The 16,321-nt window shown below is 42.2% G+C and overlaps 1 protein-coding gene across 1 annotated transcript in view; it reads right to left on the bottom strand.

Moving 5' to 3' along the window:
• The window catches only part of LOC100496268 (ATP-dependent translocase ABCB1), a 43,816-nt gene that overhangs the window by 1,054 nt on the left and 26,441 nt on the right, over positions 1-16,321 (bottom strand). Inside the window, exons 12-27 of the mRNA XM_004921453.4 lie at positions 15,740-15,865; positions 15,357-15,560; positions 13,590-13,760; positions 12,964-13,125; positions 12,009-12,182; positions 11,423-11,569; positions 10,652-10,753; positions 7,820-7,897; positions 6,330-6,413; positions 5,309-5,512; positions 5,078-5,178; positions 3,896-4,036; positions 2,382-2,538; positions 1,991-2,188; positions 1,636-1,842; positions 754-900 (exon numbers count right to left, since the gene is read on the bottom strand). Of these exons, the coding sequence (XP_004921510.2) occupies positions 754-900; positions 1,636-1,842; positions 1,991-2,188; positions 2,382-2,538; positions 3,896-4,036; positions 5,078-5,178; positions 5,309-5,512; positions 6,330-6,413; positions 7,820-7,897; positions 10,652-10,753; positions 11,423-11,569; positions 12,009-12,182; positions 12,964-13,125; positions 13,590-13,760; positions 15,357-15,560; positions 15,740-15,865 (2,403 nt within the window). The remainder of the gene's footprint in view (positions 1-753; positions 901-1,635; positions 1,843-1,990; positions 2,189-2,381; positions 2,539-3,895; positions 4,037-5,077; positions 5,179-5,308; positions 5,513-6,329; positions 6,414-7,819; positions 7,898-10,651; positions 10,754-11,422; positions 11,570-12,008; positions 12,183-12,963; positions 13,126-13,589; positions 13,761-15,356; positions 15,561-15,739; positions 15,866-16,321) is intronic.

The raw sequence follows: 16,321 nt of genomic DNA, 5'->3' as shown, positions 1-16,321 counted from the left end.
GGTATAGGCTTAGGTTTATAAATAACAACAGTGCAAGGTTTTTGAGGTGATACAGGCTTATTCCCATAATGAGATGAAATGTGTGAGTATCACTTTAAGAGAAAAGGCACAGATTTCGCAAACATTATCATAGTGATCAGGCTGAACCTGCTGGTGCAATCAGAGTGATTACCATGATGCCTATTGCATATTCCAGCATTTTACCCCCCTCACAAGTTGGAAATTGTGCATGGGGTAAAACATACCAAGATGCCACTATCGTTATGTCAGATTCCTTTTTCCATTATTCTAGGGGGAGTTTCTATACAGTCTATAATTTATGTATAAATATATTATTAAGTGAATAACATAAAACAATTAAAAGTAGTTGCTTTGGTATTACATGTTTGATGCTAACTTGTGGTTTACTAATTTCCCCCACATCAACCACTGAGAAATCAGTTAGTCAGCTGCAGTTGGGAAACATAGTGCTAGGAATAGTGAGTATTGTGCCCTTACAGTGTTTCTCTGCCAGCTGATATACGCTGCAGCAAATAACTCCCTTCCATTACGTTGCTGTGGGTTGCCCTAATCCATAATTACAGTTTGCAGCAGGAAAGTGGAATTAAGAATGAACAGCGTTTCATATTTAGTAGCCCATAAGAGAATATTCCATGGGTGCAAATCCACTTCCTCTTCTATTTATAAGTGTAAAATTATCTTTTAAAAAATGTATCCACACAAAGAAGCCGAATGTGCCCGTGCCAACATTACCTTTTCACTTTCTGTGTCCAGCGCAGAGGTAGCCTCGTCCAACAGAAGGATTTTGGGTTTCCGAACCAGAGCTCTTGCTATAGCGATACGCTGCTTCTGTCCCCCTGACATTTGGGTGCCTTTATCTCCCACACGGGTGTTGTATTTCTAATTCCCAGTGGGATAAATAAGAACATTAATTTATAAAAGATATTTGGCAGATGATTTTTGCAAAGCTGCCACTCACAGAAACTTCTCAATCTTAGGATTGCTTAGAAACAACAATGAACGCACACTACACACATTGGAATCAAAGTAGTTTACTTCTCATGTACTACTGTAGGTACTGAGGTGATGGGTGTGTGTGTGTGTGTGTATACATATATATGTGTGAACATTTTTAAGAATAACATCCTGCATGAAAACCCCAATTATCTATTATTACATAACTTTCAGATTTCATCGGACTACAGTGGAGTTTTCAAGAGATAAAACCATGAGATCAATTTTTTAAAGGGATGTGGCATTCTTAAGCTGACCATATACATGCCAACATAAACTGCTGACTTGGCCCCTCCAGAACAAGCTGGCAGCTTATTGGTCTGCGTATTAGGGCCTCCTAATATTTCTCTAGGTAAACGATCTGTTCAGCCTAATTTGAGCAAGGACATGGGTGCCTATATATCTGCTTGTTTGGCACCCTCTTACAAAATATACAAGCAGGTTAATTGGCGCTTAATGTATTTGACCCTAGTGTGGCAATGTGATAGGGACTGTAGGCACCACTGGGGCAGGGATAAGTGCTAACCGTAAGTGCTACAGACAATAATAATCATAACTCATAGTATAACAGGCAATTAATTTTTGTTCCCTGTGTTTCAAGCAGTCTTGTAAGCAACTTACATCAGTAAGAGTGTCGATGAAGCTGTGGATGTTTGCTTCCTTAGCTGCTGTCTCTATCTCTGCTTGGGTCACTTCTCTGCTGTTATCTCCGTAGGCAATATTTTCCCCAATGCTGCAGTCAAACAAAATGGGCTCCTGGGACACAATTCCCATCTGCGCCCTCACCCACTGGATGTTCAGGTCCCTCACAGAGTGGCCATCTACAAGCTGGATACAAATGTGATTAGTATGGCAGCAAATGGGCCCTACAGCACTTAGAGTGCCAGGACTCAGAACGCGGATTCTGAAGCTACACGGTTTTCCACTCAGCATTCATGTTGCCTTGGAGATGTTTCTCACACGCAAATGAACTTACCACTTCTCCACCAAACGGGTCATAGAATCTTTCCAGTAGTGACACGGTCGTACTCTTGCCACAGCCGCTGCTGCCCACCAGAGCCAGCGTTTCCCCTTGCTTTACAGAGATATCCAGCCCCTGCAGCACTGTGATATCTGGCCGGGTTGGGTAATTAAATTGAACCCCTTGGAACTGCACGTTCCCGCCACAGTTTTGCTAAAATGAAGGAGCATGTGAGAGTATAAGTCAATCATACTACTGGGTACTAAAGGGTTACAGTAAAGGACAAATGCACATATAAACACATTTAAAGGGAAATATACAATTTATATATAAAGCTTTTTTCCCCTTTTTGTAATTCTATTGGGCATCGCCTGGCTGTAATGTAACCACCCAGCTATTCACTTACTGGTTTCTCTCCCTCCTTGCTGTAGCTGTCAATCAGTGGGACTCTCTCCAACAAGCTGAATATATGAGCCGCTGAAATCATGGCTTTGGTATAGTCAGGGGCAAAGGAGCTGGTCTGGCCCAAGGCCATGGCGCCAAACACAATGGCTGAGAAGACCCTAAGAAGAGAAAACATGGTTTATATCAGGGGTGGGCAAACTACGGCCCGCGGGCCACATCCGGCCCCTTGGCCTTTTTAATCCAGCCCGCCGACGGCGCCAAGTCTCATCGCGCGAGACTTGGTGTCATTGGCGGCCCGGAATTAAAGAGACGAAGGAGGGCTTAACGCTGGCCTGGCCCTGCCCGCCCTGGTCCGGTCTGGCCCGGGGGTAAGTAAATGTGGCCCGTGAGCCCAAAAGTTTGCCCACCCCTGGTTTATATATACCTTTTGAGCTGTCAGGGCTGCCTCTTTAAATAACGGTTTTATAAACCATGCTGACAGCTCAGGCACAGATTGTAAACAAAAAAAAGAGAAAATTGTGAAAAAATTTTTGCATTTATTAACTGCCCTCCCATTAGTAAATGAGACCCTTTGTACCTTTTGTGTCTCTGCTACCTCTGCTCCCCATTCTGTTCCTTTTTTGCCCCACTGTATCCCATTCATAGAGCCATCCCCACTCTGTTCTGCTCCTTGTTCACGTCTGTGCTGTTTTACTCTTTTCTATTAGTTCTGATTCACTGCAGTTTTCTTCTCCTCTTTTTTAACACCTGCTTTGCTGCCTTCTTTTATCGCTTTTATGCTTCAGTCTCTTTCCCCTGCTCTCTTACCCCAGCTTGTGTATGGCCCGCTTCATTCACTTCCCTCTTTTCCAGCCATTTATCCCTATTTCTCTGCTACATTTGTACTGTCCCACTGAGTACCACTTAGCTGCCCACTCATACTGTCTGTCCTACAGCTTCTCTTACACATCAGTGTTGTAACTCTTCTGTCCCTCAGTTGTACTCCTCTTCTTAATGCTTAATGGGGTGCTTCACCTTTACACCTTTGCAATTGGGGGGTCAGTGACCCCAGCAGATTTGCAATGTTATTATTATTGTTACTCTTCATTTCAGGCTCTCTCCTATTCATATTTCAGTCTCTCATTGAAACCACTGCCTGGTTGCTAAACTACATAAGACCATAGCAACCCGATAGAGGCTGAAATCCCAAACTGAAAAACTAAATAACTGACAAAACACAAAAAAAATGAAAACCAATTACAAATTGTCTCAGAGTATCAGTGTCTATAAGTTCATTTAAAGGTGAACAAACCCTTGAAGTTTATCTACTACGTATTCTCCTTTGTATTCTCATCCTCTGCCTTCCTCCCCTATATCATTTTCCACCCCATCTAAACCTTCAAACTTCAGCTCCACCTCTAAATATAAATCCTTTACGTGCCAAGCATTCAGGCATCTCCAGTAGCATCCCTACTTATAGATTATGCAGGAAAGCCTCAGAATCACTGCAAAGGAGCAGCCAACAGAAATACTTACAGAAAAACATCGTCTGGCGTCATTAAGAGTTCTGCTACTAAATAGGCCCCGAAGCGGAAACACCCGGCATATGCAAAGTACATGATGGCTTGAGACAGAGCGTAGGTTAATCCATGGAGATGGGCTTTCTTGATAGAATTCCTTAAGGAAAAAACATACTTTATGTAGGAATGCATGCAGGCATAATCCCTTTACACTGTGGGTTAAGGTGGCCGATTAGAGTGGGCATGCACTGGCACATCATTAATACACACTATGGCACTTCATTGAAATGCCCTTGTGTAAGTGAACACAGCTGTAGTAAAATACTGGCACACTCTTACATGCACTGTACATCTAGGCCAAACTATTGCTGTGCTGACTGAACGGCCACCATGCCTTCATTTGAATATTTTCCTTTTGACAAATGGAAATATTCATCTCAATGTTTGGTTATTTCCCTTCTTTTCCTTTGTGTAAGGGTCACTGCTTCCACTTGCAGCTTTAACCATGTATAAAAGCTCCATTCTGTATTGAATTACTGTATTCAACCTTCCTCCTCACTTCCCTAGCCCCCCTATTGTTGCATATAAATCCCTGCCCCCCCTGGCTCTCAGGTAAAATAACAGGCATGGAGCAGGCATTTACACACGAGTGGGAGAAGGGGCTTGGCTAGGTTTGTTACTCTGTGTCAAACTCTTCACAAGATTTTTTCGCAGGGGGCTCTGCACAGAAGAGTTACGCCACTGATAAGATGTGACAAAAGATGACCAGGAAATTCTACCTTCTAATTGATTGCTATGGGTTACTACTTCTGGGCAAACTTAGTGTCTTTTATTACATAACCCTAGTGCAGGGGTGGCCAGACTTTTTCCATCTGCGATTGACCGATAACTCCTCCCTCAAGACGCAGTGTACATATGCAACGCAGTGTATGTACGCGATGCAGCGTACATACACATTCACGCCGCACTTCCGCATCCCACACCTTTATCGCGGTTCACCAGAAATCCACGGGGGATCGACTGGTGGACTGCGATCAACGTATTGGCCACCCCTGCCCTAGTGCATACAGGCATCCTGTGTGGCTTTAATTAATTTAGAATAATGAGTATGGCCAACCAGAATAGCTACAAATAAAGTTTTATAGTTACTTTTAGCCAGGTCTGTTCCAGCTATACTGGAATCAGGCTTCACTATTACCTGTAAGGCCCTTCCAGATTTTTCTCATACATTGCCTCAAATTTCCTCTCTCGGGTCAGGGAGACAACTGTTCTGATATTCAAAACAGCATCGGTTGAAATCTTAGAATGAAAGAAATGAGGCAGGAATAAATACAGAATTTTCTCTTCAGTTTTTTAATACCCTAAAGAAAGGCTTCCAGATTATATTCAGCTGCTTCTCATCTCTAGGTGCAGATTTCAAGTAACTCACCTTTCCTGCTTTTTCAAGTTCCTTTTTGTCTTTTTTTGCATGTCCAGCAAACATTTTCAGTTGCACTAGGGCTGAAGCAGCAATGATTGGAACAATCGCCAAAATGAGAAGGGTCAAACGCCATCCATAAATGAATGATATGATAACGGCAGTGCCCAGATTAGCTATATTCTGAGCAAGCAAAGCCAGCCTGGATCCTGTTGCCTGGTGGAGTAAACAGATTCAATATTTTGTTATGACAACTTATTCAGAGAAACAAAAAGACAGACTTATACCTGCTCACCCCCACCAATGATTAGTTTAATGTTATCCCAAAGACTCCAACAGTATAAGCCTGGCATAATGGCTCATTTTCTCCCATGTACTTGTCTACTGATTTGGGTAACTGCAAAACAAAGGGTGTTGAGGCATAGTGTGATATTTGGTGCGTGTATGGCAGATAAACGAGACAACCGATATCGCAAGAGTGTTGGATATCGGTCAACTCGTCGACTGGGCTGGTTAAAAGATTTTGATTGGGTGCTGTTGAAGGCACCCAAGCAAAATCTGCGTTTAGGGCTGAATCATCAGGTGGAGGTAATCTACCTCCATATCTGACAATTCAGCCCTGAACATAAATGGATGGAACAAACTATCTTTATTGTTGAAATATTGTTATTGGTACGTGTACAGCCACATTAAGGGTGAAGACACATGGAGCTACTAGTAGCAGCTACTTGTCACGGCTACAAAAGTAGACAATGGTGATCATTTACTGATAATGTCTCTATGGAACGCATTTACTAAAGTTTTTTGAGCAAAGTTCGAATTGTTTTATAGTTTGGTTTTTTTGAGATTTATGTATGTGTTTTTGGCAGTATACATAGTAGCCATGACAAGTAGCTGCTACTATTCAACAGCTTAACAATTAATTGGGAACACTGCAGGGGTTTATTAGGGTTCTGTATTTCGGATTAAAACCCAGCTAAACTGTTATGTGCAAGATATAGGACTTCATAGGCATTTAGTATACAGGACATACCCCTTGAACTTGTGATGCATCAGTGGCAAGCCTTGTTGTCAGTGCTCCCGTACTGTTCTTGGTGTCATCAAACCAGCCGATTTCCTTCAAAGTAAAATAAACGTGCTAATTATCTTTGCTAATACTTGATAATTGACTGGTAATAATGACAACATCACAAAATTTTTTTGGATTCTGCCAAACCCCAAATCCTTCGTTAAAGGAACTGAACCAAAAACTGAATCCAATTCCGGAATGGTTAAAGGCCACCACACGTGCAGCACGTGGCTAAAAATTTTCAACTTCTGTGTGTACATGGCAAAAAGTCACATTATTTTTAGAATTCGGATTCGGTTCGCCCAGGAGTGTGGATTTGGCCGAATCCTGACGAAAAAGGCCGAATCCCAGACCAAATCCTGGAATCGGTGCATCCCGAGACAACATCAAGCACAGATCAAGTACAAGGTACTGTTTTATTATCACCGGGAAAAAAAAAGTAATAAAAAAAAAAAGAAAAATAAGAACTATTTGCTTAAAATGGACTCTCTGGGAGATGGCCTTTCTGTAACTGGATACTTTCTGGATACTGGGTTTCAGGATAAGAGATCCCAAAGATGTACTTATTGTCAGGGTAATTACTGCTAGGGATCTTTTATTTTAATCTGACTCTTTAAAACAGCCTGGGATCAGCAGTCCACATGGGGCTAGCAAATAACCAATCACAGCCTTTATTTCAAACCCCCACATATTACTGCATAAAACAGCCCATATGTAAAACCCTGCTTTATCTAAATAAACCATCTTCAAAATTGAAAAAAATATATATTTTTTATTAGTACATGCCATTTGTAATCCTTATTAGAGAACTACCATTTTAAGTACTAAAGGCCGCCCCCTGGGATCATACAATGCATGGTGCACACATACATGTTAGGTCACAAGAGCCAATTAATGGGCAAAGTTCTGTCTTTTACTTCCACACTTCTGCATTATTTCCTGTCAGGTGATCTCTGAGAGATCAATCTCTGCCAATCACAAAATGGAGGCTTAAGGGAAAAGATGTAAAAGGGCAATATTTACTGATATATATGTTCCAGTTTGGTAATATTCTTTAGACCACTTAATATGATATAAACTATCTGTTGGTTAAGTGTTCATTCTGGGGGTATAGTTTTTCTTTAAGGGCTCTGGCACACGGGGAGATTAGTCGCCCGCAGCAAAACTCCCTGTTCGCGGGCGCCTAATCTCCCCGAGTTGCGCGAAATCGCGCCGCCGCGTCTGCCATCCCGCCGGCGACTTACATGTTCGCCGGTGGGATGGCAGGGGGAAGGCAACTCGGGGAGATTAGTCGCCCGCGAACAGGGAGTTTTGCCGCGGGCGACTAATCTCCCTGTGTGCCAGAGCCCTTAGAGACATAGAGTTGCTAATTTTAAGAAGCAGGACAACATCTCTATGTCCTAAGGTTAACTGCACCATTTGCTGACAGTGTATTTGTTCCTGTAGTCACATACCTGCCTTAACATTGATTTGAAACTCCACAGTCGCAGCCTCTTTGTAAGAATCTCTCCAGCTTTCCCAAAGGTGAATCCCTGTCAGGACAAACAACATGGATAACATTGGTACAGAGCAATTACCTATGGAAATGGCACCTAGCCTTTTCTGTTGAGTAAGACAATGTAAGTAAAGCTGCCCATGGTGCAATGGTTGGGCAATTTGTTCTTGTTGCCCTTGTCTGTCTTGCATGTTTTGGCTGCTGTATTGGCTCTTAGCAGGGCAGCTTTGAGACCTGTGTTGGCCCAGGACAATGATCAAATTGATGGCCCCATTAACTCTGCACAATCTTGACCCTGTGTCCTCCCCCATAACATTTGCAGAGGCACATACACACAAAATAACTTCTGTTGCAGGTGCTGCACAATAGCAGCAGTTGGTGAGTAAGAGCCCAGTTGTATATGCTAGAGGGGGTCTTGGTGGCGGCCAGTGACATGGATAGAATTGGAGGTACACCTTAAAATGTATGCAAGCACAGTCAGAGTGGGACCCCAGAACAAGTGGGCCCTGGGGAAAATGTCCCTTTGCTCTGGCTCTTAGCAGCAGTTCTGACAGACTATTGTGCAATCCTACTGTATCTCAGTCAGTTCAGACAAAAATCAAGCCATAACTTCCCATCACTTTGACTGCATTCATTACAGCTCAATAAGAAGTAACTTTTGATTTCTATTATTTTGTATCACAAAACAAAAACTGTATTACCGTTAGCCAGTGTAAAAAATAATAAAATAAACACAAATACAAGAGTATTGTAGAAATGATACCTATATTGGCTTACAATAAAAATACATTGCAAGCTTTCGGAGCTCTAAGGCCTGACGAAGGGATCTTCGAGCTCCGAAAGCTTGCAATTTATTTTTATTGTTGGCCAATATAGGTATCATCTCTACAAAACTCTTGCATTTGTGTTTTTTTTTAAATTATTTTGTACTAAAGCAGTCTGTTGTGTATTTATTTGTCATTTAGAACAGACTAAGGGGCACATTTACTAATCCACGAACGTCCGAAAAGCATCCGAATGCGTTTTTTTCGTAATGATCGGTATTTTGCGATTTTTTCGTAAATTGTCGCGACTTTTTCATAGCCGTTATGGCTTTTTCGTAAATTGTCGTGACTTTTTCGTAGCGTTACGACTTGCGTGAATTGTCGCGACTTTTTCGTAGCCATTGCGCCGAGTACAAAAGTTTTGAATTCAATCAAGCTTCAGTATCGTGACTTTCCTTGGGCCAGGTTGGAGCTGCAGAGTGCCACTGAGCCCTATGGGAGACTTTCCTTGGGCCGGGTTGGAGCTGCAGAGTGCCATTGAGCCCTATGGGAGACTTTCCTTGGGCCGGGTTGGAGCTGCAGAGTGCCATTGAGCCCTATGGGAGACTTTCCTTGGGCCAGGTTGGAGCTGCAGAGTGCCATTGAGCCCTATGGGAGACTTTCCTTGGGCCGGGTTGGAGCTGCAGAGTGCCATTGAGCCCTATGGGAGACTTTCCTTGGGCCGGGTTGGAGCTGCAGAGTGCCATTGAGCCCTATGGGAGGCTTTCCTTGGGCCGGGTTGGAGCTGCAGAGTGCCATTGAGCCCTATGGGAGACTTTCCTTGGGCCAGGTTGGAGCTGCAGAGTGCCATTGAGTCCTATGGGAGGCTTTCCTTGGGCCGGGTTGGAGCTGCAGAGTGCCATTGAGCCCTATGGGAGGCTTTCCTTGGGCCGGGTTGGAGCTGCAGAGTGCCATTGAGCCCTATGGGAGGCTTTCCTTGGGCCAGGTTGGAGCTGCAGAGTGCCATTGAGCCCTATGGGAGGCTTTCCTTGGGGCAGGTTGGAGCTGCAGAGTGCCATTGAGCCCTATGGGAGACTTTCCTTGGGCCGGGTTGGAGCTGCAGAGTGCCATTGAGCCCTATGGGAGGCTTTCCTTGGGCCAGGTTGGAGCTGCAGAGTGCCATTGAGCCCTATGGGAGGCTTTCCTTGGGTCAGGTTGGAGCTGCAGAGTGCCATTGAGCCCTATGGGAGACTTTCCTTGGGCCAGGTTGGAGCTGCAGAGTGCCATTGAGCCCTATGGGAGACTTTCCTTGGGCCAGGTTGGAGCTGCAGAGTGCCATTGAGCCCTATGGGAGACTTTCCTTGGGCCAGGTTGGAGCTGCAGAGTGCCATTGAGCCCTATGGGAGACTTTCCTTGGGCCGGGTTGGAGCTGCAGAGTGCCATTGAGCCCTATGGGAGGCATCCAAAATCATGCAAAGTCTGAAAGGTTTGCCCGCCGTTCACGAGCGCTCAATACGAAAAAGTTGCAACAATATACTAGCAAATCGTAACGGCTATGAAAAAGTTGCGACAATTCGCGCAAGTCGTAACGGCTACGAAAAAGTCGCGACAATTTACGAAAAAGTCGGAATGGCTACGAAAAAATTGCAAAAAATACGAAAAAGTCGCAAAATGTTCGTTTCCAATAAGAATTTTTCCCATTTGGATTCGTGGATTAGTAAATCAGCCCCTAAGTGTTTGCCACAAAAAGTCAGTTTTTCCTAATATTTACATTTTTTTTTAGTGCTTATCCTTCACTAGATTCATATTTCTTTGTCATTTTGACTGTTATTAGCATAATCGTTTGGCTAATGAATGGAAAACTTTCTGTACTATATATATTGTATTTCATTTTAATCCACCATGCATCTACCTTGGGTATTATCCAACAGCTTTTCCCAGCACAAACAGTGGCATGAAAAATGCAATTATCATAAACAGAATCCCACTATGCACAAAAAGTAACAGACTGTAACGTGTTCTGTGGAGTGACATACATTGTAACTTACCTGCAGGAAAAATGTAATAAAGGATATCCCACCAAGTGCCAAAAACAGCAAAGAGTACATGGTGCTTTTAGCTCTCATTTCTGATGCTGGCCCTGCAAACACCTGCAAACAGAACCAAGAGATATACATAACACATAGGGACTGTGTGGCCTATTGTGGGCACAACACTAGGCACACACTCACATGCAAACTTATTGTGGGGTAACTAGATGTTACCAGGCACAGTAAATTAATTTTAGGTTCCCTGAAAACGTTAACAAGAACAAAAGTTTGAATCACTGGGGGTGCCAAATGTTAGGCACCCCCCCAGACCCGCAGGGTCTGCTTCTTCTATAGTTACACCCCTAAAAAGCAAAGACTATTAGACCACCGAACAAAAAGTACTTGCCTCTAGTTTTTGCATGACCACTGTACATATTGTTAGTGACCTAGATGCATAGCACAGGGAAACATGCACTTTATACCTCCCTGTAAAACAGGGTGCAATGCATGACTGGCAAGTGCCAAAGTATACATCATGCTTGTTTAGGAACATCAGTATCTTGCATTGTTAATGTGATGGGAACTATTATATGAGTATGCGTGTGTAACATATTCTGAGTGTACTACAATGGGTTGTGCGCTAGGGTCACTCACTACTTGTAGATGCATGCAAAAGTGCTCACCTTAGAAGGAACATGAAATAGCTGGCATTGTAAAGATTACTAACCCAAACACTGAATAGTGGAATAATATATCTATAAGTAGTCTTGTGTTCTTATCTTTTCATACCCCGATAATCTTGGAGAAGATGATGGCAAATGCAGGCTGAGTGGCACCGTTTATCATTGCACAGATAATTCCAACCACAAAATAGGGCCACTCTGTCTTGTTCAGCCTCATAACTTTCAAAAATGAGACAGGTGGGGGGCCATCCTCCTATTAAATATAAAAAGGAAGAACATAAATGGGACACCACACTGCCTGTGAAGTTGCTTGTAACAATCTGTTGCATGCATTGAAAAAAGGCAGGGTTATTATAATATCCTTTATTGATCTAGAGCCAACACATGTACTTGGTGCCACACACACACACTAGGGGCAATTTAATTAGAAGCTGTCTGTATATTTGCATTGAGGAAGGAAACAGAAGTACCCTGAGGAAACCCATCCCGAGATTTACTGCAGGGAATACTCCATAAATATCAACTCATGTCTGCAGGACAGCATTGCTATCCACTAAGCCATGCTGTTAACCCTATTAAACATGATGTTCATGCCTAATGTAGAGTAAAAATGCCTAAAGACTAAGCATGGTGGAATCCTGAAGACAAATTAGGCATAAAATCCAGTGGATTAGCCACAAACTACCCCTTACCTTTTTCTTTCCCTCTTCATCCACTTCTTCCTTATTGTCTGTTTCTGTGACTTTCTTTATTGTGTGCCGGCTGGACTTCCTCCTGACCAGGTTGGAACTAGTATGACTCAAGGGTATTTTCTCAGACAAGTTGAGTTCTAAATTCTCTTCGGTGTCTTTACTGGTTTCTACTGTCTGATAACATGATAACACAAGATGACAAAGATTAGACATCAGACTGGGTTTCAGAGTATCACAAGTCCTTCACTAACTATTTTGCTAATTTTTCTCAGGCTTTGCCCTGAGGACCAGCTACATTGCCATTGTCAGTGTAAATATAATGCCATACCTGTGGAGGTGGGACTAAGATGCCATAACCAGAGAATGTGGTGCTATAGTGCTATAAATTGTGGAGGTAAAGCTAGAGTGCTGTGACCAGTATAACTAGCATGGTACAGGTCTGCTAATAGATCTGGGAAGGGGCCGAGGAGATTGGAGACTGGAGATTTTCTTCGTATAGGTAGAAAGAAGGCTCTATGTGCATACACATAACAGTGCTATATTGTACTAAGGCTATGCTGGTTAAAGGGGAACTAAAGCCTTTTCCATGAAAACTTTAAACTTTTCTGGTATCAGTACACAGGGCTGCTATACCATTTCCCACACACAGCTTGACTTTGTAACTGAAGCTAACGAACAGACACTTTTAAACCTTTGTTTCCTTTTCCTTGTGCTCCTCGAGGAGCAATCAATGCAATGTCCAAATGTATTTGGAACAATGAGAGTAACTTTTCTCCCCACTGTAGAAGGCAATGTAAAGGGAATGCTTGGATGGCATGGGCACTAGTACTGTGGGGATGATTCAGTGATCCCAAGCAAAGTGACCTGGCTGATACAACTGCCCATTACTACTTGGAAGACCCCCAGAACAACATATACATGTAATGCTCCAGTCTCAGTCAACAGGTTTTCCCACCTGCAGTGTGACCAGATTGAAGTACACTCCTCCTTTATCCATAAGTTCCTTATGGCCTCCTTGTTCAACGATGACACCGTTATCAAAGCCAGCGATCACGTCTGCATTTCTTATAGTGGACAAACGATGGGCCACTACAATTGTGGTACGGCCCTCTCTTGCCTGTGACAAATACAAGGAAGCAGAAGATACATACGTATAACTGGTAACTTCCAGGGGTTGGGCTAGAATGAATATGAAGTCCAGTTTCTTATCTGTCTACTTTACCTGTTACTTTATGTATCTTATTTATCTATTGAATCTATCCATAACCTATCTTTATCTAATCTATCTATCTGGCAAATATTTATCTCTCTATTATACATTTGATCTAGCCATTATCTACTGTAGTGATTCACAATATCTAATATATGAAGGGCCACTTATCCCATTTATCTGATACATTTAGGTGGCAAAATTATTCTAAAACAAATATGTTATGCAAAGAAGTCTATCAGGCCTCCTGGCGATATTGGTATCCGTGAAAATAACCTGCAGTCCTGATCTATCAACCGATCGTCTATTTATCTATCTATCTCTCTATCTATCTACACTGGAATGCTCAGAATGAGAGACAAATAATGTACCTTATCCAGAGCAGCCTGGACCACAGATTCACTTTCTGTATCCAGAGCAGATGTTGCCTCATCTAGAAGGAGAATTTTGGGATTGCGGACCAATGCCCTGGCAATAGCGATCCTTTGCTTCTGTCCCCCACTGAGCTGCGTGCCTCGCTCTCCCACAAGAGTTTCGAATTTCTGTAATTCAGTAAAACAAAGAGGTATATCAAGAGGACTTTGTAAGTGTAAGTACAGAGGTCAGTGTAATTAAGGCATAGTTTTGCTGATTAATCATGGATAGGTTTTACTTTCCCACCATGTCCCCCTTAGTCACCTGTGCTTAACCTGGAAACCATGTGCCCTCTAATTTATGTGCTGATGTGGAGGATATAGGAAATTCCATCCACACTCACATAATTTGGTACCTGTATTAACCCACCTACTGCTCTGTATATTCAGGAATATGAATGCAAGTCACATTTTATTCTCCAGAAGGTTTTTTTCAGAATTACAGTGCAATTGCACAAAATTTAGTGCAGTATTTGGAACTAAAATGTTGGGCTGGTTAGTGCATTTGCAGATTCCGCATATACGAGTAGGACATGGGCATACCGTCACCCATCCCTTTTTTGATCCCTTATTTTTATAATTAATCCAGTTTTCTATTAGGTTTCTTTTTTGTTTTCTATACTTACCCTGTGTTTAAATTCCCCCTATGTTTTCCCACATCTGTCTTGCAATGCCAGAACTATTACCTCTGAAGTTTTTATATAACATTGAAAAGGGTTTAGAAGGAAAACAATGGGATCCATTACATTAAAGGAACAGTAACACCAAAAAATGAAAGTGTTTTATAGTAATTAGAATATAATGTATTATTGCCTTGCACTGGTAAAATTAGTGAGTTGACTACAGAAACACTACTATAGTTTATATAAATAAGCTGCTGTGTAGCCACGGGGGCAGCCATTCAAGCTGGAAAAGAGGAGAAAAGGCACAGGTTACATAGCAGATAACAGCTAAGATCTATAGAATGTAACAGGGCTTTATCTGTTATCTGCTAAGTTACCTGTGCCTTTTCTCCTTTGAATGGCTGCCCCCATGGCTACACAGCAGATTTGTTTATATAAACTATAGTAGGCCACACACGTGGCGATCTGTCGCACGAAAGATCGTCAGATCCGCCACTAACCTTCAATGCTGAAACAGGCAGATAAGGAGGTAGAAACAATAGGATTTCTACCTCCTTCTGCTGATTCAGCACTGAAGGCAGATTTTGGTCAGGGGCCTTCTATGGCGCCCGATCCAAATCTTTTAACTGACCCGATCGGCGAGTCGACCGATATCAACAGGTTCCTGCGATATTGGTCGACTTGCTGACTTGCCATACACGCACCGAATATCGTAGGAAACGAGGTTTCGTTCGATATTATCGGTGCGTGTATGGCCAGCTTTAGGCAAACACACCAGGTGTACCAGTGCAGGGCAACAGTAAATTATACTGTAATTACTTTTATACACTTTCATATTTTGGTGTTACTATTCCTTTAATGGCCCCATACTGCCAACCTCCCATAATTAGATATCTGGCTTTCGGCTCTGTTTTGCACCTGTATTACCCTCCCTTTATAGATAAACTTAATTTTGTAACATACTGGCAAACTGTAGGAGCTCAGAAGCACCTTAAAATTATAGAGTCCTGCTGAGAGTACATAGCACACCACTGTGGAACAAAATTAGCCTGCCTGTTCTGATAAAGCCATTTTAAGGAATAACATGAAACAGTGCACTTACATCAGGCAGTTTCATGATAAAGTTGTATGCATTTGCTTCTTTGGTTGCTCTTTCAATTTCCTCCATTGTGACATCTTCCCGACCATAGCGAATATTATCAGCAATTGTGGTATCAAATAAAATTGGTTCCTGGCTTACCACTCCTATGATCTCCCTTAAGTACCTGATATTCAAAGAACGAATGTCTTGTCCATCAAGAGTGATCTAAAGAATAAAGAAGCATAATTACTAACAACTGTGAAAGTTTACCAGGAAATCCTTTACCCTAAAAGCTCAAAAATATGGCAATACCATTTATAACAGTGATTATTCATGCACACAAGAATATGAAGAAACAGAAAAGAGAGAGCATTTTTGTGTAGGTAGACAAACTAAATACTTACAACGCCTTCCTCAGGATCATAGAACCTCTGGATGAGCTGAACTGTTGTACTCTTCCCACAGCCACTGCTTCCAACTAAAGCCACGGTTTTACCACTTGGTATGTTAAGGTTCAAGCCCTTCAGAACCTTGTAGGGATATAAAAGGGAAACATTAGTTGTTTACATGTTTACATGTTCAGATTCTAGTATGGTTTTGTATGATTATATTGGTACGTGTATGGTCAGCTTAATACAATACTATTAATATTAATACTAATTCCACTCTAACAGACCTGTCTGCTAATAGCCTTAATGTTTAGAAAAATAGCATAAAGGCAAATTTCATTCAATGGTTAACCTTTAGAATTTGCAAATGGATATGATTCAAGCAAATTTCCAATTGATCTTTTTATAATTTTTTAAATTGTAATCATCCTCATTAGTTCCTCCACATTTTGTGACTAAGCTGGTTGATCTCTAAGCTGACATGACATGTAGCACGGAGAACCCATTAAAGGAAAAGTAACACTAAAAATTTTTAAGTGAAAAGGCTATTCTACCCTGCACCAATAACTGCCCTATCCTGCAAACCCCTTAGTATTT

This window comes from Xenopus tropicalis, chromosome 6 (genome assembly GCF_000004195.4).
Source record: "Xenopus tropicalis strain Nigerian chromosome 6, UCB_Xtro_10.0, whole genome shotgun sequence".
NCBI lineage: Eukaryota > Metazoa > Chordata > Amphibia > Anura > Pipidae > Xenopus > Xenopus tropicalis.
This window is presented reverse-complemented; position numbering and strand designations above follow the sequence as displayed.